The sequence below is a fragment of the Apteryx rowi genome, unplaced genomic scaffold (assembly GCF_003343035.1).
Source record: "Apteryx rowi isolate R43461 unplaced genomic scaffold, aptRow1 scaffold_515, whole genome shotgun sequence".
Classification (NCBI taxonomy): Eukaryota; Metazoa; Chordata; class Aves; order Apterygiformes; family Apterygidae; genus Apteryx; species Apteryx rowi.
In genome coordinates, this window is record NW_020450778.1 from 224,551 (window position 1) to 249,735 (window position 25,185).

General features: G+C 41.6%; 1 protein-coding gene across 1 annotated transcript in view; it reads left to right on the forward strand.

Annotated features, from left to right (window-relative positions):
• CLCN1 (chloride voltage-gated channel 1) overlaps positions 1-25,101 on the forward strand; it is a 42,703-nt gene extending 17,602 nt beyond the window's left edge. The window contains exons 10-24 of the mRNA XM_026080363.1: positions 3,692-3,776; positions 6,832-6,933; positions 8,710-8,794; positions 9,226-9,375; positions 12,075-12,144; positions 13,751-13,861; positions 13,995-14,208; positions 14,884-15,017; positions 15,541-15,767; positions 15,887-15,992; positions 17,767-17,849; positions 18,574-18,612; positions 19,227-19,331; positions 21,492-21,578; positions 22,064-25,101. Of these exons, the coding sequence (XP_025936148.1) occupies positions 3,692-3,776; positions 6,832-6,933; positions 8,710-8,794; positions 9,226-9,375; positions 12,075-12,144; positions 13,751-13,861; positions 13,995-14,208; positions 14,884-15,017; positions 15,541-15,767; positions 15,887-15,992; positions 17,767-17,849; positions 18,574-18,612; positions 19,227-19,331; positions 21,492-21,578; positions 22,064-22,462 (1,997 nt within the window). The 3' untranslated portion in view covers positions 22,463-25,101. The remainder of the gene's footprint in view (positions 1-3,691; positions 3,777-6,831; positions 6,934-8,709; positions 8,795-9,225; positions 9,376-12,074; positions 12,145-13,750; positions 13,862-13,994; positions 14,209-14,883; positions 15,018-15,540; positions 15,768-15,886; positions 15,993-17,766; positions 17,850-18,573; positions 18,613-19,226; positions 19,332-21,491; positions 21,579-22,063) is intronic.
• Positions 25,102-25,185: the final 84 nt, after the last annotated feature.

Here is a 25,185-nt window from a genome sequence, read left to right on the forward strand (position 1 = left end):
GAAAAAAAGATCTTTGTGTTAGAGCTGTCTACACTGATACAAATCTCTTTCTTGAAATGTTATCATTAAATTAGATTTCTTTATCATGTATCAATAATCTTCCCCCACTGTGTGCATTACTTTGCATTCATCAACACAGAACATTGCCTTTCTTACATGCTCTTCTCTGCTCCCAGCCAGGCTAGACCAATTTAGTAACATGTACACATTTTGCTACCTTCCACAGAATTATTATTACAGAATCATAGAAAGATTTAGGTTGAAAGAGACTCCTGGAGGTCTGTAGTCCAAACTGCTGCTTATAGCAGGGCCAACTTTCCACTGCCTCTCCGGGCATCTGTTTCAGTGCTGAACCACCTTCAAAAGAAGCGTTTTTTTCCTTAAATATAGTTAAAATTTCCTTGCTGCAAGCTGTGCATATTTCCTCTTGTCCTTTCACCGTGTTTCTACAACTTTCCTGTTAGGTACAGGAACCTCCCTTGGCCTTCTCATTTCCAAGCTGAATAGAGCTAGTTAGCCTTTTCATGTGCATCGTGTGCTCCATGCCTCTGACCATTGCAGGACGCTTCCCTGGACTCTCTCTGGTTTTGTTGTATTTCTTTTATACTGGAGAATCCAGAATGGTTGAGGTATGCTAGATGTGGCCTCATCACTGCTATATGGAGGGAAATAACTGCCTTCCTCAACCTACTGATTGTGCTCTTGCTAATGTGGCCACAAGGGTGAACATTGAACCAGGTCTCCCAGTCTTTTCTGAAGAGCTCTTTCTATTCACTAGCTCCCCAGACTGTACTGATGCACCTGCTATTCCAGGGGCAAGACTAAACATTTGTCTTTGTTGAACTTAACGAGGTTCCTACCAGTCCAGTCCTCCAGTTTGTTGAGGCCACTCTGTATTGATGGCTGCCCAGCCCTCCAACTTATTGACCATGCCCCCTCCTTCCTTCAGTTTGGTGTGGTCAGCAAACTCACTGATCATACTTTACATCCTATCACCCCGGACGTTGATGAAAATGTTAAACAGAATCAGCTCCAATATTGACCCCCTGAGAAAATTCATTCAACACCACAGAGCCCCAAGACAACAATTTGCAGCCCCTATTACATGTCTATTGTGACAAACCCACTTTTTTTCCCTCTCTGGGCTAGCTTCTGATCCCTGGTAACATTTTCTCTTTTTCCATTTGATCAGTGGACCTCTGTATATGGCTCCACAGCCTCATGTGAGACCTTTCAATAATCTAAATAGATAACATTCCCTTTAATCTTGTTTTACAGCCTTGTTCAAAAAACTCCAAGTGACAAACTTCCTATTCATTTGAACTTTTTGAGGTTTTTTTTTTTTTGCCTTGGCTTTGAGGTTCAAAACAAGAATTTCTAGGTTTTTACTTGCTTTTAAAATCTATACATATTTTACCAATTTGCCAGATACTAACACAAGCCTCTGTTTGCCCTTCACCGCATTGTTCCACAGCCTTCTTAAAAACATATGCTTCCCTCCAGTCACAGCAACCTGTAGTGCTCATCAGACAAGGTGACTGTTTTTTTAAGTAGCTCACATATCTATTTCCTAATCTGCCTCAGAACACTTCTCAAAGGCATAATCTCCATGATTTTATTGCCTTCTAAGTCATCATCTTGTTCTAACATCTCTTTAATTGACATTTTTTACCTCCAGGTTGCATCACCGCTGCCAGGAAGTAGAAAGTAAGGAAGCAATATCTTTAGAGTAGGCAGATGCAAATAAGTTGTGTAGCTTCTGAACAAAATTCTTTTTTTTCTTATACCCACAAAATCCAGGCTTTTGGATACTGCTGTCTTTGTTAGTTGGCTTTACGTCACATCCTCTCCAGATAACATCTGGCTCATTCTGCTTGGCTGTTGCAACTTCTGCCCCTGTTAGCTAATCATGGAAGACTAAAGTGCAATTGTCAGGATTTCTATTTGGCCACATCTTGAGCCTTTGTCTTATTTGTCACAGTGCTTTACGCCTTGCCTTTCTTCTGCTGTTTCTGGTCACTTCTATACCTGGCTTATTGTTATTTTAATATCCACAGATTTTTTTAAGTAGACCTTTCCATTTCACAGCAGTCTCTTTTGCGATGGAACTTTTCTCTCTTAACTTTCACCAGGTAAGAGTTGGGTAGCTACTCTAAACTACTCAGCTGGCTACCTCTGTAGCCAATGGAGAGAGATGGATGCCTCTAGAAAACAGCTTAACCATCCAGCTTCAGGAGATAAGCTGAAGGTAGATGGGCTGAATCCTTCTATGGATGTCTCTTTCTATCTCTTTGGAATATAGAGAGAACCTAGACTAAGTGCTGTGACCTGTTTCCCTTCACCCTGGTCACCTTTGCCACCTTGTCATTATACTTGGAAATTGAGGTCATTTGTCACTGTCAGTTGGTGACTTCGACTGTCTGTTTCCTAAAACTAAATTAAGATTACCCCTTTCTTGGGCTCATCTACAAAAAAGGGGATGTCCTCCTTTTCACCATCTTCTGCCCTCCCTGGTCCCGATCCAGTCTTCTGCCCTCACTTGTTCCATTTCTGCTGTTCAGTGGACCTCTCCATTCAACTCACTACCCTGACAAAGGACTAATCCAGGAAATAAGAAGATAGGTTTTCTAATGTATTAATGAGGTGAAAGAACTCAGTGAAGGCTTTGTAATGTGTCAGTGGAGGGGAGGCGCAGAACAGTGCAGCCAGAAGGGGAAGAGGAGGGTGAAGAGACAGGGAATAAGAAATTCCTATTTTGGACAGTAACATGCTGTTAGACAGGCTCATCTATCTTAGGTAATGTAGTCCACAGAGATCTGATTAAATCATTGCTCTAAACCTGGTCCTGTCTGACCAGTTAATAAGTAATTAAAGTCTCCCATCGCCATCATATTATGCTTTATTTTCACTGCTTCTTTTCTTTTCTTACTGCACATATAATTCCTTGATCCAGAAGCCTGTAAAAGTTGGTGGGGATTTATATCTATATCCATTCAGCTATGTTTCCACCTTGTATTGGCTTGGTATTTTTGACTTCACCTATTGGCATACGGATTTTTACCATTTCCACATAATTAGGCACCTCCATGTAAAAGCAGTGGAGGTTTCACCATTTGAGTTATTTTTGCAGTGCAGCACTACAAGGAGAGGTGAATTGGAGAAGATGGGTCTTAGCTGATCTTTTCCATCTCTGGTTTCTAAGACCGTTTTATTCTTTTGGTACCACTCATAAAAATTGCACAGATGTAACTTCAGAGAGGATCTGAGCTGTGTTTTCAGAAGGTAATCGCAACTGTATGTGACAAGGATTCTCCAGGGATGTAAGCACTGCATGCCTCTGCAAAAAGGGTTTTTACAGAGTCAGTGAGCAAAATGGGAAGACCTTTTATATTCTAAAGAAAAGCTAAAAGAAAAAAAAAAAGGAAACCCTTTAAAAATCTGGGATTGTAGCTAAAAACATGTACATTCTCTAAACACAAACCTATACCATCCAGACTACTGGGGTCACAAGTGCTCAAAAATAGTCAATACCAAAATCAGAGCAGTCTGCACATCTGTAATATTGTACATAACAACATGCAACCACACATGTGTATAACTATTTCCCCTTTCCCTACCCCCAGCTTTATGGCATTTAGCATCTCACCTCATTCTTCCCCTTCCTTCTCTACCTTTTTCTTCTCTTACACAGTCACCATCACAGCCCTGTTCAGAACTAACTTTCGCATGGATTTCCCCTTTGATCTGCAAGAGCTACCAGCATTTGCTGTAATAGGGTAAGTCCACAGGGACTCAGCTCCTTGCACTAGAAAGGATGTCCAGTGAGCTCTGTTAGGAATTCTTTTGCAAAACAGAGTCACACCTCTTTACAGCATTTTGACCATCACTAGTAAGTCCTCTGCTTGTTGGGATTCTGCCTTCAGAAATGGTGCTCATGTAAACAGATGGGTAAAGAAGGAAACAGGGGTAGTACCTAGGTGTTTGTCATTTCCTTTCCATATACCTTTTTCAGATATTAAGTTCTGGAGAGAAAAAATCTAGCTCAGTCTATGTTCTGGGTATAGATTTACTCAAAGGTCCTTTAACCATCTTGATGACATTCTCAGATGACCTGAACAAGCCAGTGTGGCCTTTTTGCTTGACAGTAGTTCTTTTCTTTACCTTGAGTTTATTTGCCCAGATTTTGAGGAGATGAGGGCTGTTGGTGAAGAAGGAGAAAAGAAAGTGGTGTTTCTGAGACTTCTGCTATGGGAAGGCCATCTCCAGGCAGAAATGTTCTGTCAGCCTGGGTTGGAGAATGGGAGGAATGGGTTGGAATAAGTTAAGACTAATTTTCATGTCGATTTTCTACCGTTTTGGGGCAGGTCTGCATTAGAAATTAAGGCCAAGTCTTTTCTAGCTTGGATATCTAGAAAGTTATATGCAGTTTGTTAAGGTCTGGGCAATCAGTACGTTCCAACCTGATGCTCCAATAGCAAGCAAGGGAAATCAGAGAAAACACACTTCAGAGGATCTGGGGGGATGGGACAAAAGATTTAACCGTGAAGTTTGACTTTTACAAGGACAGAATGATTATCCTTAGAGTGGAAAGGCTCCAGGGAAATCACTGCAGAACAGTAGTGAGGGGAATACAGTGTAGGAAAAAATACTTGTGCTGGCATGATGCATATATTCTGTTGGGGGGGGCCTGGCTCCAAGACCAGAAATATAGTTCGGGTTTTCCAGCTGCTTTGGATTTTCCAGCTCCTTTTGGGATGCTGCTCACACATTCATTTACTTGGCCTGTAGAACTCAAGGGGGATTTTTAAAGACTTCAAATACATTTAAAATCTATCAATATCCAGGAGCTTTTGCTAATCATATTTATCCACTTTGTTCTCCTTGTCCTTAAACAGACTTGCACACTTTCACTTGCTTGCTGAACATGAGGGAATCTGTTTGTTTAGATAGGCAAGAAAAAAGATAATCCTTTTGATTTATAACTAATAAAGTGCAAAACTTGTTGTCATTGTTTTTTGAACTGAATTGGCAGATCTGTTTTTTGTGGTGCTGCACATAGGCTAGGAAAGGAGTGTAGTGTATGATGGATGTGAAATACTTTCAAAGGCCAGGAAGACCAATGTGGCTTAAAAAAAAAAAAAAAAAAGTTAGAGACTTGGAATGCTACAAATTCTCTCAAAGTTCAGTCTCTCCTCAAAGCTAAACTCTCTATTCTATCTATCTATCAGCTTACTTCTTCACTTTCAGGTAGCACAAAAAGCTGAGCCAGCCTAAGCAGCACAGACAGGGAGATCTTGTCCTTCTATGCCAGCAAATGTTGATAATTTGCAAAACTCATGCAGGAGAAGCACTTATATGTTTTTGGCAAATTGATAAGCAGGAATGGAGGGATCTACTTTATTGATGCAAAGTATTATAAAGAGATTCAGTTCACTGCGCAGCTACAGAATGCTTATGTTACCCAAGGGACTGGTCTAGTTCAGCAGCACTGCTGAGTAGTGCTGGCTTAAATTATTTAAGAGAAGTTCATTGGGCACATTTTGTTTTCTGTGAATAGTATTATGTTAGATGTAATTTGTTTCTATACCACTTTTAAACAGCCAAGCCCATGGCAAGAATTTTTCAAAATGTGATTTTTTTTTTTTGAAGTAAGCTAAAATCATCTTTGAATGAGATTTTTTAAAAGCAAAAACCTGCAGAACATATGAAAAAAAGAAAAAATACATTATTTTTAAAAAATAATAGAATGAAAAAGTTGTTTATTTATTCTCAGTACTCTGTGGCTTAATTATATGCCACATAAAGTAATACTTCCTCTTACCAATTTTAAAAGGAGTTCTTTTTTTAACGTCATCTTTGAGTATCAGGCCCTATTTACCCAGGTCTCATTAAGATAGAGAGTATAAGGATGAAAGGCATTTCTTACAGCCAGCTATACTTTTTTGGACTGATTAGGATTAGAAACATAGGCAGAGTGATTAGGAACATATGCCTGACATAATTAGTTTTAAGCATAAGAAAAGTTACTATTCCTTTTTATATATAATATAGAAAAATAATTTTGCTGAATCAGAATCAGATTCCTTCCTTCCTTCCTTTTTTTACTATCCCCTCTTCTAATTTGATGTCTAAGTAAGTTCTGATGAGACAGGTCTTTGCCCAGTTGCCCTTCTCCAGTCTTCTCTGAGATCTATCAGTCTTTCTTTATAGATTCTGATACTGTTCTCATCACCCAAGTATTTGAACAGTTAAAATTAGAAACAGCCACAGAAATGCATGCTCTAGTTAGTTTTCAGTATGTTAATTCTGAGTGGAACCATTGACAAACCCTATATTCAACCAAGGTGTAGCTGAGATAAAAGTGTCATCACATGATATCTGTCCTGCCAACAGAGTCATAGTTTATTTCTCCACTGGTTGCACGTGTGTGTGTGTGTGTGTGTGTGTGTGTGTGTGTGCATTTACAGGAGGCATCTTTGGAAGCTTTTGTAGGCCAGGGCACAGCAAAGAAAAGGAGAGGAACAGAAGCAGCCTTATTGTGTCCTGGAATTGGACATCACCTCCTGACATGGGATTTCCCCCATTTTAGCAAGCAGAAATTTAAGCAGTAAAATGGGAGTGTGTGCATCAAGGAAGTCCAAAGTGGTCTCTCCCCTTTCATCAGGAAGCTAGTGTCTTCAAGTGAATTGCTATAGGAACAACCCTCTAGGTAACATTTAAAAGGCTTCATGAACAGCTGAAGAGAAAAAATACTACAACTCAGTTTTCTGGTTGATCATTTGCATATTGTGTTTTGTTTTGTATGATTTTATTTCATTTCCTTCACTTTAGGATATGCTCTGGATTCCTTGGAGCATTTTTCGTTTATCTCAATCGCCAAGTGGTCCTATACATCCGGCGTCATACAGCTCTAAGCCAGTTTCTCACCAAATAGTGAGTGCATTTGAGGATACTCGCTTTTAGGGACTAGATTTGATGCCCTACTGGCACTGGATAGTAACAAATGCTTTCTGGAAACTAGTAGAACTATTTGAGATGTGAGATGGTAAAAGTATGAGAATCTGAGTTTATCTGAGAGTAATATATCTGTATCTGGAAACATAAATCTGTTCTAAGCTGGATTTTCTTCTTGACCAGCTCCAATAGTTTCAAATAGCATCTTGATTTCAGAAGGAGACTCTACTGCAATGTTTATTAAGAGGGTAGGGGAAACAGCTGATTGAACAGGAAATGTTCTTAATTAGAAAATCAATGATCATGTTTTTTTAAGAGGTACTGCTTATTTTTTGGAATACATCAAAGAAAAAAAATCAAAATTTGACACAGGAATTCAACATTGTTTATATTTTAAGAAAATTAGATACAACTGAAATGCAGCTGCATCTTAAGAATCTAAAAGAAAAGTTATTTTTTTTAATCAAAATGTATAAAAAATGTAAAGAATCTGCTGCAGCATTCCAATTACTCACACTTAAGAACCAATTACTCACACTTAAGAACCAAAACCTGAAACTGATAGTAACCAAATGATATGAATTGCTGCATGGAAGAAGAATGTGAAACAAAATAAAGAGCTTAGTAATAAAGGTTTTACAAAGCACTTAAATATTTTTTGTCCTTTCTAATAAATCCAAAGTTACTGTTAATAACCTGAAAAAGAAAATGTGTCTAATTTTAAATATCTTCAGTCTCTTTACAGAAGACATGTGATGCCATGAGAACTTTTGAAGTTGAGAGGTGTGGAGGACCTACATTTGTTAGGAACTTGCAGATCTGAGCAGAAAAAATTCTGTAGTTAAAAGGAAGTTCAAAATAGCTTCATTTATGATGTGGAAGAAAAAAGGAATTTGCTTTAAATTTTTGACTAATTTCTCAGAATTTCATAGGTTCTTAGACTGCAATAAGTTAAAGATTATGTGTTATGTCTTCTTGCATAACATGGCATTTCAGCCAGAAACCCCTGTAATGAACCCAGTAACTTGTCAGGGGAGGCCTAGCAATGCCAATCAAGCATGTGGAGGCAGCCTAGGTTCATGTTGCCTTAGTGCCTGTGAGGGCTCACAGCATACCCTTGCAGAAACCCAGCCTGGGGTTGGACACACTGGTGGCAAAACATGGATGGCTTCGACCTGCTGTCCAGCCATGCCCCGCATGGCCCAGCACTACCAGACCCCCAAAATTGTGAGAGTCAGCAATTCAAGAGAAAGTAAAGCAATTTTTCCCATAAGAATTAATGCAATGGGGCAATGCATGCAGAAATCTATGAAATATCCATGTTTAAATATCCACATTTAATAGCTATGTTTACCCAGTAGGACATAATATATGGCATGGGGGATGGAGAGACAAAAGTGGAATAATCAGGACAACTGGAGGAGGGGCTAGCTTTTGGGAATGGGTCAGCATGCCATTGTAAATGCACATCATCCTTGTATATTTAATTCTGTGCATTTCATACATCCCTGCATGCATCCATCTCTCCCTCCCTCCCATTACATTATCTGTGACTGGAAAAAAATTGCTTTGCTGTCAGTTAAATTCTCTATGACTGATGATGATCAGTGGAGCAGGGCATTAAATTGTCAGCAATAGAACTCCAGAGCAGATGTAGCAGATACCATTCATAGAAATAGTAGTCATAGTCCTGAAGTGATAGCGCTACAAGAATGTGAGGTTATATTTTAATAAACTTCTCTTATTTATTTTCAGCCGCCTCATATACCCAGGGATTATAACCTTCCTTATAGCAACAGTGACGTTTCCTCCAGGGTTTGGGCAGTTCATGGCAGGAGAGGTGAGAATGGGATGTGCGTTTGCAATTCTGTGTAATTCTGGGGAACAGTCTCCCCTTCTCCTATGCCCCAAAATGCTTATATCATGGAAAGAGGAAGGAAGATTTGAGAGCAGTTAGGACTAGAAAGGGACTATATTCTGAGACTTGTGATCTCTGCTATCCCCTTCATATAAAACCTGTAAAATGTGCACTCTCCTAAGCAAATTAATAAGGAAGATGTTACCTCATGTATATTAAAGGTGATAAAGTAGTTGTTATCCTTTCAACAGTTCAGGTAAAGTCCTGTCTCTCTTCCTGAAGATTAAAAATGTCAGTAAAGTCTCATAATCGTGATATGTCTAAAAGTAAAAATCTCCTCCACTTTGTAGGAACAGAGGTAGAACGTTACTCCATCTAATGTCATGGCTCATCACTATTTTCTTGCTGTTTAGTTGATGCCACGGGAAGCCATCAGCTCTCTCTTTGACAACTATACCTGGACAAAATACACAGGGGACCCCCAGATCCTAGGGAAATCTGCTGCCTGGATCCATCCCAAAGTCAGTGTCTTCATCATCCTCCTCCTTTTCTTTCTCATGAAGGTAGGAAACACAGACCACCATAACCTTTCTCCACTCAGGGTGAAAATTCTCAATCCTTTTTAAAATAATTTGTGCACTGCCAATGAGGAGCTGCTGGGCATTGAATGAAGCACTACAACTAAGTGGGGTCTTGCATCTTTTGATGTGATGTTTGCCCACCTTGAATGCAAAATGACCAATATTATTAGGGAATAGTTTCCTGGCCTTAATTTACTGACCTCCTTCCCTCCTCCCTAGTTCCTCATGTCTCCTACTGAATGACCTTCAGGATCTGCTGTGTAGTAGCTGGTAGTGAGGACGCAGAGGTCAGGAGAGATTTCTCAAGGTCCAGAAAAATAAGTTATCGAGTAAAAAGTTTTCCGGTAATTTACATTTGGTCTAAGTCTGATACTGTGTGCTTCATATTCCTGACTACAGACAGGAGACTAATAAAACCATGCAAGCACATTTTTTATGTGCATTAGGCTCCAGGATTCGCTAATCGCACTGAAACTTGATGGAGAAATTCAGCTGAGACCAGTTTTGCTCACTTCTGGGAAAGCAACAGCAAATTAAATGTTGTGAGCTGACATAGTCTTAGGAAACTGCAACTGTTCAGGCTCTGAAAGGATCAACTGTATAATATGGCATGATAATATGACAGAGCAAGACAAGAGATTTGAAAGAAGAAAACATTCTATTCCAGTGTTCAAAATACAAGTAGCAGGAAAAGTTTTCCTAAGAGTAAAAAAATAAAGAGAAAAAGGGAAGAATATCATAGAAATGGTGATTTATTTTGTTACAAAGGAGTGAAAGAGCAGAGGCAGCCTGGCAATATCAGTCAAACATTTTGGTAGATCAGAAATTAATGTTTGATTGACATGGCTGATTTCACCTAAAGTAAAACACTGTATCAAATTTCTGACAGGCAGTTGAGGGTTCTGTCTCTATGATAACTCTGATTAGAGCGTACCAAGTAGATATGGTCTTATTTATTTGAATGAAAAGAGGATGGACTACAGGGTCTATCTACCCTGAGTCCATCTGTTCTCCATTAGAAGATCCGTATTCTGAAAATCTGGGTTTGTTGGCCTTGTCCCATATATTATTGCTATCACAAGAAAATCACTAATGCTTGGTCAAATGACTAGATACCTGCTCCATGCCATTTATTTTTTTCTGAAGATATTTGAGCTCGGATAGATCATATAAAAAAAGAACCAGCTGTTTTGACTCTGGGCAAAGACTTGGCATGATTATCCACTGCACTGTAGTCCCAATTCTGAGCTGCATCTGGCCTAGGTTTGGCACAGGAGAAGAGGGAGCTGAGTTAGCAGTGCTCCCCTTTTACAGCTTCCTGGACTTTGTGGCCAGCCAGGAACTTTCCCACTAGAAAATTCAGATGGATTTTGGATAGAAGAGCAACAGCCAATATCAAGTAGATGGTCCAGCCCATTGTCCCAGCATGTTCCTTGATCAGGGGCTGTGATAGATGTTGTGCTTGCTCTTTGTTACCTTTGTAGAGGGCTTTTATAAAGGGCAAGCTATCTCCTGGCTTCTTTTTCCCTTTTATGCCAACCATCCTATTAGAATTACACTGGAAAAGCTCTCTTGGCTGTATTTCCTCTCACCAAAGTGACTGTCTAACGAGATTAGCATCTCATCTGTCTACAGCTACAGAGGTGTCTGCAGAGGCATCACCTCCTCAAAAGTGGACCTTGAACAGCAGGAAGGCAAGGCATCTCTGAAGAGAATACAGCTCTCTAGTTCCATAAGGGAAACCTGAGATTATCATTCTTGATGTGCTGGACCATGGTTGCCCCTTTCCTACAGACAATACTGCTGTAGCAAGGGAGATCTTACCAATACACTCCTTTGTACAAGCTGTTGAAATAACAACATTCCCTGTGGATTCCTTGACTGTGGAAACTGCTTGCTACATTGTCTGAAAAGGGCTGAGCTTATTGGCCTTTGCAGTGTATGTGAGGTTAGGCTGTTACCTCCAGAAGAAAACTACCTGTGCTGGGCTAAGGCAGGATTCTGCAGGGCTTCAGCACTACCAGGCCAGATTTTTATCATTGTGCCCAACATAGTAAGAGGACAAGAGGCAATGTACACAAGCTGTAATAAAGGAAAGTCACTACAGTTGGACATCAGGAAAAAAATTCTCCCCTGAAGGTGATTCAGCTCTGACTTAAGTGCCAGAAAGGCTGGGCAATCTCCATCCTTGGAGATGTTCAGAAGTCACCTGGACAAGGCCCTGAGCAACTTGATCTAAGTTTTGAGTTAGCCCTGCCGGGAGCAGGGAGTTGGAGAACAAACCTCCAGAGGTCCCTTCCCACCTAAATCTTTCTGTAAGTCTATGAAATTTTGACAACACTGTTCTATAAAAAAACAAAGCTGTTGGGAGCAGTGGGAAATCCCACCTTCCAAATTCCTAGACAAAGGAATTCTTCATGTTGATTTATCTCCTTTGTGACTCAGCTTCGCTACCATCATAGTAGTCACCCAGAAGTCCCCTGCCACTGTGCTGGTGCGTTGCTGGAGTTCTTCGAGCTCCCCTTCGCTCCCCACAGTCCCTTTGCCCTTCACTTTCTTCCTGAGCTGCCAGATCTCTCAGAATGTATCTCTTTATAGATTCATAGGCTGGGCAGTAGAGTGGGACTGCAGGAAATACTATCGCTGCTCACTTACAATCACACCCTCTACTTCTGTTCTAGTTCTGGATGTCTGTCATTGCCACCACCATGCCAATCCCCTGTGGAGGTTTCATGCCTGTTTTTGTTCTGGGTGAGTTTGAATTCATGTTGCAGGGTATATGTCTAACAGATGGAGTGGGTTAGAGAGGCAGTGCTTATGTACACAGCAGGATTCTTCAAGAGAATGAGGAGTCTGGTTATCATTTGGTGTCTGTGTCAATCTCTGTGAACAGTCCAGATGCCAGCCCCTGAGCCTCTGCTTCTGTCTTTTTCCCGGCCCCCAGGTTCAAATGCTGAGGAGGAAATCCCTATCCTTTTACATAGTGAAATCCAAGCTGTGGGAAGCATGCTGAGTCATGGCCTTCTCATCTCCCTGCCTCTTCACCTACAAAGGAACTCTCATAACTACAATTAGTAATAGTTGCTTCTTTCCCCCCTGAAGACCAGCTAGAAGGAATCAAGCTCAAAACTAGTACCAGCAATGTAATCCACCACTTATTCATTACTTCTGACTGTAATATGTTGACATATGGCAGTTTATTGATTTTTAATTATTTTTAATTCCAAGGTCAAAAAAAGAAATACTGATGCTGCAGTTAAGAAAGAAAGGCTATTTTAGATTAAAGTATAAGAATACAAGTTCATGAAATTCAGTGTTAAGTATCCATAACTCAAATGAAATCAAGTGTGCTAAGGACCTGTGGGTTCTGTTAGACAGCAACTGAACATGAGTCAGCAGTGTGTCCTTGCATGAAAGCTAACCACAAAGTGGGCTGTATTAGAAAAAGCATAGCCAGCAAGGCAAGGGAAGTGGTTATTCCCTTCTATTCAGCCCTTGGGATATTATTCTTGAATACTGTGCCATTTCGGGTCCCTCAATACAAGAGGTGTTGACCAAGTGCAGGAGTAGTGATGTGCCACTGAGATGGTTGGGGAGCTAGAGCACCTAACAGACAAGGAGAGGCTGAGGGAGCTGGGCTTGTTCAGCATGCAGAAGAGAAGGCCAACAGGGGATCTAACTGCAGTTTTTCACCACCTAACATGGGGGCAAATAGAGCAGATAGACAGATTTTTCTCAGAGACACACAGTAAATAGACAAGAGGTAGCAGGCATGAGTTGCAAGGGGGGAAATTCTAATGAGACATAAGGAAAAAATTCTTTCTCTGGCTAAGGTGCCCAGAAAGGCTGGGGCATCTCCATCCTTAGAGACTTTCAAAGCTTGCCTGGACAAGGACCAGAGTGGCCTGATCTCAGGGGGTCAGACCAGAGACCTCCAGAGGTCCCTTGCCACCTAATGCATTCTTTGAGTCAGTGATTTTAATGTCTTGACATTCATAGATTGAGTGCATGAAGAGCCTTAACTGTGATCTGGATTGACATTACACAGAATATTCCAAAATTTCTAATGTCTTTAAAAAGATACTTCCTCCTCCCTGAAATACAAATATTTCTGTGCCTGGTGTACCTAAGTGGAGGAATAAGAGGTTTACAACTATATTTATGCATCTTTTTCTCTTTTTGGAGTATAGCTTCTCTTGTAACTGAGCACTACTCTTTAGCTCCCAGTGTCATTTTAATATAAGTTTTGGTTTTGCTTGTGTTAGAACATATGCTAGTGATTGTCCAGCATAGATGCACAGCACAGACACTGTATTCCTTAGAAGCTAATTCCATAATCCCTGGTGATGCTTTCCAGGTGCTGCATTTGGCCGTCTTATTGGGGAAATCATGGCATCGCTCTTTCCCAATGGGATTCTCTTTGATGGTATTGTTTATAGAATCTTACCTGGAGGGTATGCTGTCATTGGTGAGTCTCCACAACTTTCTCTTTCTTTGTCTGTTCCTGTTCCCATGACTGTCCTGGTTGACATGACATTCTGTTTCTATATGACAGTCTTTCCTCTTTTCTCCTTATTCCTCTTCCAACATACTGGGGTAAGGCGCAGCAGCTCTGACAGGAGCAGTAAGCCACACTGTCTCCACTGCTGTAATCTGCTTTGAGCTGACAGGTCAGATCTCTCACATCCTCCCCATGATGGTGGCTGTCATTCTTGCCAACATGGTGGCCCAGAGTTTGCAGCCCAGCCTCTATGACAGCATCATCCAGGTGAAGAAATTGCCCTACCTGCCAGACCTGGGCTGGAATCACATAAGGTGCAGTACAACAGAGGTAGAGGTGGGGAGTGGTGGAGAAATAAAACAGAAGAGGGTGATACTGTGGGAGAATGAAAGGTCATAAAAAAGCGCTAGGACTAAAAATAAAATAAAAAGGCAGAATAGGACTAGAGTGAGAAAAAAACAAAAGGAGGAGTGGAACAAGGTTTCATACACAGAAATGGAGAATATTCTTTTTCTTTTTTCACTGAAAGGACATGTCTGAATCATCTGCAACTTTATTGACTTTGTGTAAATATTATCAAATTGCTTCAGTTAAAAAAATCAAATGTCTCATTTTCATTGTTTTCTGAATTTTTTTGAATTTTTTTTCCAAAAAATGTTGAAACATCATTTTATTTGGATAGTTGGCTTAAGAGAAAATTCAGTCATTCATATACATCTCTCTATATATTTTTATATATTATATATATATGTGTGTGCATTTTTTTGGTGAGGGTCAATGGAATGGAATGTAACTGTAATGAAAATCCAGTTATTCTGTGTTGATCACATTGAGCAGTCTTCTTTGCATATTCTCCCAGAAGATTATTTACCAAACCTGTAGAGAATATTTTTTAAATAAATGGTCATTTTATATCTTTCTTTAGAGAATTTATCTACTGGATACTTTTAATATGCTAACTCTTCTCCTTATTGTCCATAAATTCACAGCAAGTATAATATCTTCGTTGAGGATATTATGGTCCAAGATGTGAAATTCATCTCCTCCAACTGTAAATACCGAGACTTGCAAACTCTACTCCAAAGCACCACTGTCAAGATTTTGCCTTTGGTGGACTCACCAGGTAAGCTGTGTGGAGAAACCAGTCATTTCTGAAGATTTAAAGAGCCAAAGAAACTAGCTCTCAAATTACATACTTTGAAGGAGGCAGTGTGACCTGCTGGGTAAAAAAAATCATCCTAAAAAATCTCCTCTATGGTCATGTATGACAAAAGAGTGTTTCAGATGGTCAGACAGGTAGGATGGAGCATGGAGAGTGAAGCAGATACAGAAGGTAGGAGAGGTATGTGAGAAGTTTGTGGACTGAACTTTGGCAACAGGGAGGGATCTTGTATAAGTAAAGAGCCTGCTTTTGATGTGGTGCTGAGGAGTGGTGGAGCTCAGGAATGGTTAGCTTCCCACAGTGTACTACCAGTAGTTAGCAGGGCTGGTCAATGCCTCTTGTACAGCTTGAGACAGTATGAGTCAGCACACTTTGAAGGGGTTGGAGGGAGGAAGGGGCAGAGTGTAGAAGGGGATTTTCAAAACCTTGAGGGCTGACATGATCTAGAGGGTGCTTAATGGCTTCTCTGTTCTGTGTCCTCCAGAGTCCATGATCCTTCTGGGGTCTGTGGAGCGATCTGAACTGCAGGATCTCCTTCAGAGACATATCAGCCCAGAACGGCGACGACACCTCCACAGAGAGATGCAGCAGAAGCTGGCTGAGGCACCCTACAATGGGCACAGCAAGGGACCACGGTCAGCCCTGCCCAAGCTGAAGCATGAATCTTTTGCTTATGTTGATGAGGATGAGGATGACCATGAGAAGGCAGAGGTGAGGGAGAAGAGGAGAGACTGCAACACAGAGACTGCTCAAGAAGCAGTAAGACATTGGGAGAGGTTGAAAAAGGAACAACTCAGGGTAGACCTTATTTTGTTTCCTTTCCATAACAGTTGCCTCAGCCCCCCAGTCCCACTCCCAGTCACCCAGAGGAACCCAATGGCCCGACAAGTCCTCTTAAACAAGTTCCAGAACCATTGGGGCCACAGCAACCCCCAGGTATGATGACCTCTGGCATGCACCAGCCTTATCACACTAGCCAGCTTGTGGAAGCTTTAACACTTACTGTGCGTACATGCCTGTGTGAGGTGCTGGTATCCCAGAAACTGAAAGAACAGATTGGTCACTGTCAGCTTTCTCTGCTGTTCCTGTATTAAAGGCACTTTGTTAATGCACCTCAAAATCAGAGTAACTAATCTGGAATTATCTTCAGATTGTGATCCCTCAAACAGCATAGCAAAAGTAGGCCCATCCAAGCTGCTCTCCCCCTGTCAGTACTCCCCACCCCATCCTTTGCAATAATATCTCCTCAGACATGTTCTAGAGATTCTGCATGGAAGCATCCCCTCTCTTGCCTCCCTTACCCCCTGAATGAATTTCCCTGGGAAGAGTAGCCTGACGGCTAACCAGCCTTTTTTTTTTTATGAGTAGCTTAGACTGTTTCTCAGCCATCTTCCAAAACTGAACAACTCCTCCCTTGGACACACACCTTTTTGATTCAGCTGCATAAATATGGTGGACAAATACTGATGTACTGTGTTCTCTGTGTGCTACCCCAGCCTATATGAGCTTTGCTTCCAAGACTGTACTCATATCCCATTTCTGATTCCTGTATCATGTACATTTCATGGAGGACATTTTCCTTGATGTGTCTTGAACTATGCAGAGAGGAAGTGAACACAATGGTGTAGCAAAATCTTGAGTGTGAGTATGGAAGACAGGGCTCTGGGTAGTGCTTTTAGCCACCCAAAGGTAAAGAGGACATGTAATATAGCATGTAGCACAGTTTTGTTCTTTAACACCACTCATGTTTCACTAAGCCTTTAAGGCATAGGAAAACCCACTCAATACTAGCCATAGTGGTAGAATGGTGGGACAGCCATCCACCTTCCTTACAAAATCTGACAAATAATCACATCAAAACAAGCACATTGTGTGAGATATTTTAAGTGAGACTAGCACTGAGTGACTCAGGAGTACAAGAGCAGATGGAGCAGAGGAGATTTCACAAGGCTTTCCCTGCCTTAATTTGGTTCACAGCTGTCACTGTTTGTTTCTGATCTACCTTCCTCCACAGCCTTATTCACTTCACAACAGCACCAAACCCTATCTCCTCCCTTTTGCTAAGTTCTGTCTGCACGGTCTGAGAGAATAATTCTGCAGTTCTTTTCATTCCCACCATTGCACTGTTGGTACAACCCGTGGACTTGTCACCCTTTTGCACCTCTCATGTTCAGGCTGTTGATATGTTTCGTCTTTGAAGTCATTTCCAAATCTTCTCCATCCTCATTTCCCAAACTACGTTCTGTTTGTGGACTGCAGAACCCTCTAGTCACCGCAGTTTCTGTCTGTTTTCCTGTCATTTAATCCATGTTTCAACAAAATCATTTTTCTCATCCATTATTCTGACTTTGTTACCCCCTTTCAAATATTAATTCCCCTCCCTTGTGTTTAATCTTTTGCTGTGCGAGAAGTCTTGTTTCCATTTTTTTTATCAGGGACACTGATCTCCAAATACCATCTGTGAGGGCTACTTTGTAATGGTTTATTTCCGCTTTTTGAGGATCAGATATTGCATGGGAATATTCTGGCATATCCCAGCCACCATTTCACAAATCGAATGATGTGTTTTCACTGGCTGAACCCTGTCATATACCATCTAATGTGTCCCTCATATCATTTCCCAGTCTGCCATGGGCAAGGAGATGGACATGGGGTTTTGTATTTCTGTCTCCTACTTGTTCTGATCCATGCGTTTGTTTTCATCCTTCAGGTAATTTCTGGAGTTTGAGACAACTGATACAGCAGCTCTTGTGCTATTACAACTGTCCACCTGAAATGGAGAGGGCTGTCCAGGTTAGGGATCCAAAAAGCCTAGCAGTACCTTGAAGAGGGAAGGGTTGCAATGGAAATAGAACCTGCCACACAGAGCCATTCAACATCTGGCCAAAGGGTGGACATGCTTATGCTTCTGAACTCTGTCAAGCTCAGTGGGGAACTCCCTCCAAGGAGAAAGGGTGTGATTAATATAAAGTATGTAACCTCTTAAAGAGAGCCATCTGTTCTCAGGTGTCAAGGCTGCCATCATGACTGAGTCTGGGAATCTTTTTCCCAGAAAAAATCTTAATGCTATTTTGGTTAACCTGGAAAAAAGCGCAGTTCTTGTCCATGTGGCAAATAATTTTGGACACATAAAAATGGAAAAATATTTTTGCCTTGTGCCATGTTAGATGCCCTTGTGTATCTGAGCTATCTGCACAGGGTTGGTGGATATCATACCAAGCTTATGGGAGACCCATCCAGTCTAGGGCAGTGGCTGGACTCCATGTGGGTTGTCCTAGAGAATCTAAAGCAACACTAGATGCCTATGTTTAGGCAACTGAATTGCTCCACAAGTGTTCCATTGTCCATCTTTGACAAGGGAAGGACAGCAAGTATAAAGAAAATCTAACCATTCACTAATGTACTGTTTAGAACAAAAAGGGGACCGCAAGGGCTGAGGAGACAGTGTGCATCTTTCCTTTCTGTACTCTGTGAAATTGTGGGCTCTGTCTGTATTGAACAGTGTTTTCTCCTGCAGGAGCTGGCAGAAGTTGTTGATACAATGAGTCCAGAAGAGGTAAGACTGGATGCACAAAGGGAGTGAGGGCTCATTCCCTATCATTTGTAATTCTTCCTGTCACACATAAAACCATTTTCTTTTTAGAAAGTGTGGGCAAGCTTCACCAAGCAAGAGAATGAGATTTTTCGGATGGATGGGCTGAGCAGGGCTATGAGTAACCTGATCTAGCTTTGAAGTTAGGCCGGCTGTGAGCAGGGTGTTGGGCTAGAGACCTCCACAGGTCCTTCCTCACCTGAATCTTTCAATAGGTCAATGTGCCTTCATTCTTTTCATAAAGGTACTATTATCTTGCAGTCACAAGGGGAAGGTGCACTCAGAAAGGAAAGTTAAGACGTTTGCTCCCCCTTTAAGCAGGAAGGAGCAAAGCTTCACCTTCCCAGATGATTTTCTGTCTGCTGAGGTCCTGAATTGCTGTGTTCTTATAGGGATTTGATATCTGGCAAGGAAAGAATGTGATACCTGAGGGGGATGATATAACGGGCAAGGCAGATGGATGAGCTGCATAGCAGGGAAGCAGCATTAACAAGAGAATGCTAAGGGTCTGGTTTGGGTGCACAAGCTAGGGAGACTGCTGATTACTCTAAGAGTGATTCCTCTCTTTTCTGTGTCAGATAGATGCTTGGGAACAGGAGGAGCTGGACAAGGATGTATGCTTTGACAGCTGCTGCATAGATCTTTCCCCTTTCCAGCTGGTGGAGAGAACTTCCCTGCACAAGGTGGGTGCAGATGTCCTTCTCAGCCACAGTTTTTTTCCACTGTCTGTCATTGCAAGTCTAGCCTATGACTTATTTCTTCTTCTTTTCTTCACCTTCCACTGGCTCACCTTGTCCACATCTAGTTATATTTCTCATCAGCAGCTTCCACATCCAGCTACAGAAATCATTTGGCGCCTGTAACCCTCTGCACATACCTCCAGTCTCCTGGAAAATGAAAGGCTTGTTGATGAGAAGCTTGAGTTCATTTATTAAAATAGCTTTTGGACACCACATAGGTTTTTCCAGAAGAGTTATATGCCCTGCTTCTGGGGCATTACACTGTGATTTACACTCTGGTTTGTCAGTGTGCAGCACTGGAATGAGTACTCATTAATTTTTCAGAGTGTTTTTGTCAGGGTGTAGTCTGCTTCAGTGTGTGAGAAGAGTTGCATGAAACTGGCATGAATGATAGGCTCTTCATTGATCTGAAACATAAGCAAAGAGAAAGCTAGGTCATATGACTTTTAGAGTCAGCTCAGGATGACTCTAAAAGACAAGCACAGCAGGTAGGGACAAAATTGGAAGAACCAGAGCACAAAATGACTTGCAGCTAGGAGGGGACAACCTGGGGAATAAGCAGTCATTATTTAAGTACATCAGGAATAAGAAATGATTGGGCTTTTACTCAATGGAGAGGGAAAACTGCCCAGTGAAGCAAAAGGGTACAGTGCTTTTTTTTTTCATCAATATGCCTCCCACAAAATTAATTAATTACTGTTACCAAAGGGGTAACATCTCAGCCTTGGCAAAAAAAGAACAAGTTAGCATATACATAAGATGAATCTGGAGTTTTCTAAAGGACTGGCTGTAATCTGAAAACAAGCTAGCAGTTATCTTTGAGAATATAGGGTGATAAGAAATGATATGTGAAGATCACAAGTGGAGAAAGTTCATACCTCTCTCTGAAAAGAGAAAATTAGAAGCTCTGAAATAACAGACAAATCAGTCTAACCTGTATGTACAAAAAATGCTGGAATAAATAATCAAACTATTTGAGGCTTGCCTGGTTGGAGCTAAGTGTGATAGTACTGACAATGGAAAGAGTAGCCCAGGTTATCAAGATGAAATTATATCTAACCAGTCTGATTTTCTTCTATGTTAAGGTAAAATGTCTTGTGCTTGAGAATTGAGATTATCCCTGGTTTACACTTGAACATGGCATTTAACATCTCATGTGAGGTTAAAAAAAAAAAAAGGCAAGCATCAGCTCTGAAAGAATCACTTCATGTAAGGCCACAAGTAGAGTCCAGCTGGAGTGCAGCTTCAGAGAAGGTATAAACCAGTTAGAAATGATCCATAGGTGAGCATTGAGAATGCTGAAAGTTTTTGAAAGTCTCATCTATGAAGAAAGAGTGAAAGAATAAGGTATATTCAGGTTGAAGAAGCAAAGACTGATGAGCAGCACAATAATCTGTCTTTTTAAGAAGGCTTTGTAAGAGAAAGGAAATAACTTGTCTTCAGTGTTCCCACTGAACTGGATAAGGAGTAACAGGCTTAAATTTTAATGGGAAACATTCTGGAACAGAAAAAAAAGTCTTCTAGTGGTAAGGAAAGCACTGGAATAAATAGCCTAAGAAGGTTCTGACATCAAGAATAGATTAGTCCAAAAATGCCAAGAATAATGTGGGCATGGTTAATATTGCCTTGGCTGAGCAGATGGATGGAAGTTCCTGGGATGAGTGGGAAGACCCCCAGAAGTTTCTTTCAGACCACTTTTTTTCTGATTCTGTGATCATCACATCTAGAAAATAGATCTGTATATTAATATATATAATTACCTGATACTCTTATTTCCAGCACCAAAATGAAATAGGATCTGCACAAGTCTCCAAATGCACAGCTAGTTGCATGCTAATCTCAGCTGCCAGATGGAGGATGGGAATGTCCTTGAGAATTTTCCCTGTATCATCAACACACTTGCAAATATGGGTACACAACAGAAGGACAAGTATTTGATAGTTATGAAAAAGGAGTGGAAGAGGTAGTTTTTTACTGGGATGACTGCAGAGCTGTATGCTTTTGGGAGTCCCATTTCTAAATCCTGTGTTCTAGGTCTACTGCAAAGTATCACATTATTAGCCTCCAAAGTCCTGAAACAGTCTTTTGTATTTTTGCTCATAGACACATACATTGTTCTCATTACTGGGCCTCAGCCATGCCTATGTAACCAGTATGGGGAAGCTGAGGGGAGTGTTGACTTTGGAAGAGGTAAGTAAAGATCCTCCCGTCTCCTCCTACTCAGCTGCAAACATTCTGTGGATCATTGCAAAACATTTACACCTGCTGGGGATCCAGCTTGGAATATAAATGACTGTGATTGCTATATTTTCAATCCAGTCCTGAATTCTGAGTCAACCCTTTGGTAGCCATGTAGGGGAACTGGATGAATGTATTTTAGAGGAGGCAGCAGATGTTGTTTGCATAGCTGTTAAATGGTTGGTCCTTTTTGTGAAAGTAGGGCTCTTAACTAAGTGGCTATTACTGTCTCTGAAAGTGCCATGGAATTTGTCATTTATTGTGGAAAGAAAAATCACCAATGTAAAATATGATCTCCTCAGGCCCAGGAGGTAGAGCTGTGATTCTCTCTGTGTGTGAGCGCTTTACCCTGAAGAGTAGCTGAACTTCTGCTGGGTATGGCTGGGTCAGCTTCCCTTTTATCCATTTTTTTCTCTGATCTTTTTCTCTTCCAACAGCTTCAGAAAGCAATAGAGGGCTCCACACGCTTTGGTGTTCACCTCCGCCCACCCCTTGCCAGTTTCCGTGATACCAGCCGAACTTCAGTCAGCAGTGAGAAGGTCAGCCAGGCCACTCAGGTGTGGAACCGGCAGAACAACTGCATGGTGGCATCACAGCAAGCAGCAGACTTGGGGGCAGAGAGCCCACTGCCTCCCTATTGCCATTCCCCCCAGCCCTCACACTTGTGTGATGAGGGGGAAGGCCTGTGCTCCACCTCTGCCACTGATACTGACCTGGAAGAGACGGAGTTGACAGGGCCAGTTGCTGAAAACATCTCAGACATTCTCAAGGACCTAAGCCTACGCTCCACTGACCTGGATGAGGATGAAGATGAGGATGAGGATGTCCCCTTATAGCTGCTGTGAGGGGAGCAGTCTTGCACTCTTCAGCTGAGCCAACCTTATTGAGCGCACTCTTCAAAGAGAAGTGTGTGGATGCTCTCTTTAAATCCCATAGACGATTGATCCATCTGGGGGAAGGGGCATAACACTGACCCTTCTTTCTGCTGCTTTCTGTGCCAAGACTGTTGGGCTGTCTGGACTATATGAGTGTGTGCAGGAGTGAGATGTGGACTGTAAAGTGGCTAAGAGCAAGTTCTTAATTTAAGGCCTCTGCTTTCATTTGTGGTGAGCCAGTGTATACATAATGTGGCAGAAGGAACCATAACAAGACATGGATACTACCGGACACAAGCAGGATGCTCTGGGTCTATCTGCCAGGTGGAAAGTAGGAGAGCAGCTCTTCCCATTCTCCATTGGTGTCATCCTTCCAGACTCTCCTGACCTACACACACCAGTGTAAACACAGCTAGACCTTCAGCCTAGAAGCATATTGCTGCTTCTGCCTGCAATCCCACCCTTGTCGCTGCAGATCTTTTTGACTAGCTCTTATCTTGCACCCCCAGAAACATTCCCATGTAGAACATTTTGCCTCTTTCTCAATTTTTACTCTGGGATTTTCTTGGGTGGGGGGGCAATTAGAAGCTTATCCTCTGTCCTTTAGCTGAGCTTTCCCCTAAAAACAGGTGGAAGGAAAAGCAGTTGGTCCATGTCTCATGTCTTGAATACAGCCAGGGCTTTAAGAAAAGCATTGGAAGGGAGGAAATCCTTTTTGGTTTCCCATCATCTATGGCACTTTTAAACAGAATGGGAAAAGCTTAAGCAGGGAGATCCTCAGTGTTGGAAGGAGAGGAGTAAAATAGCATGTATGTACCTATATTTCAAATATCTGTGTTTGTCTCTGAATCACTGTTCACAATTTTTACAAACTTATAGTCTTAAAATATAAGAACTCCAAAAAATGAATCAGGGAGTGTTAACAGGCCACCAAGTAACAGAGCGGAGAGGCCATATTCTCCACACTTTCGTAACAGGTTTCTCTCTAAAACTCCTGCTCTCTTTCCTGATAATTCTATACTGCCTACTTTCTACATATTTTTGCGTACCTCTGATCCAAGAAATCCAGCTCTTATTTTTGCCAGCTTGTCTCAGTTGTGACTAAGAGCAGAGACTTCCACCCTTGTCTGCAGCATCTCTATTCCAGTTCTAGATCTGGAAGATATCTTGATCTGTATCTTGACAAAACATGTTTCATCAGTTCATGTCACTCATGTGAAACCGTGGCATCCAAAGATAAGATGCTGTTTTGTTTAACACACTGTCCTCGTGAGTTTGTCAGTAAACAGGCAAAATCAAATTCTGTTTATTCTGCACCTTTTCGCTATTCTACATCTCTTTCTATCATAGTTTTTGTGTGTCTATATGCTTAGATGCAGTTCCAAGCAGTTTGTTGGGAGTGCTTCTACTTATCAGCATCAGGAAAGCAATCCAGGCACTAAGAATATGTTCTCAATATTCCCCTGGTTGTTGGACCACATGCCCTTTGCTGATATTTGTAAAGCATCATCTGAATTAGAGTGGCCAGTTTCATCTTAACAGGTGGGTTTCCATAAGCTCTCTTAGAAGCAAGTCAAAAATATGGTTGCCTCTAACCTGGTCTTGCTAGGAAAATTCCATCCAGGCTTTAATTCCAAGGATTGACTTTGTACCAAATCCTCTCTGGTGATTTTCATTGATGGGGGGGGGGAGTTTGTGACAAGCTGATGGTAGGGGGAAATCTCCCCAACTATTTTCTTGGAGAGGGTGATATTTGCTTTTGTTCCCTGGATTTTACTGGCCTATTCTATATTCTCTTTGACACATGATCCCTCTGTTTAAGCTAACAAGGGACAATCTTTCCCTGTTTTCCAAAGTGATCTTTCACTCATCTGAGGGTCACCCTGTCCTTGTGAGAAGACAGTAGCAATCTGGAGGCAAGTATCTCATTCACACCAGGTGCCTCCTGCTACCAGAGGACTGTGTTATATTCCTGCCTGCCAGGCAGTAGGACACAAACAGCCTGTTACCTTTGTGTCACCTTCCCCTCTGCTTGTGGAAAAGAGACAGAATCACTACTATTTTTTCTCAAGTAACTGTGATAAGCCTTTGTGTAAGAAGGGGAGAAAGGGTGTTCTTTTTAAATATACATAAATGCATAGTGTAGTCCAGTCAGTGGCAGCACTGTGAAACCAAACTGATCTGGCCACACACCTTCATAGAGTGCAAAGTTTCTCCAAGTTTCTCTGCTCTTGCCATATTAGTAGCATGTATGGACTTAGTTCCACCACATTTTTTAGCTTAGCCAAATGGTTGCACTGAGACAGATGAGACAGGGAGAAACCCTGAGGCTGGAGTTATTACACATCCCCCATCCCCCCCTGAATACAGAGATGTGCTCTGCTCCAGTACTGCATTTCTACTATGGTGTATTACAGAAGGACTGGATGAGACTGGATGAGAAAGCAGATGGAGTCTAAATCAAAGCCAGAGAGCGTATGAGTCATGACAGACAGATTGTGAGCTGGGGGAAATGAAATGAGGCCCACAGAGGGGCTGGGGAAGCTCAGAGTAAGATACAAGATACACCAGAAAATGTCATGAGGTTGGTCACCTGTGGGTACAAGGGCACACATACACATGTCCACACACATGCACACACATGTGCCTGTATCTGTCCCAGAGTTATCATGAAGAACTGGACT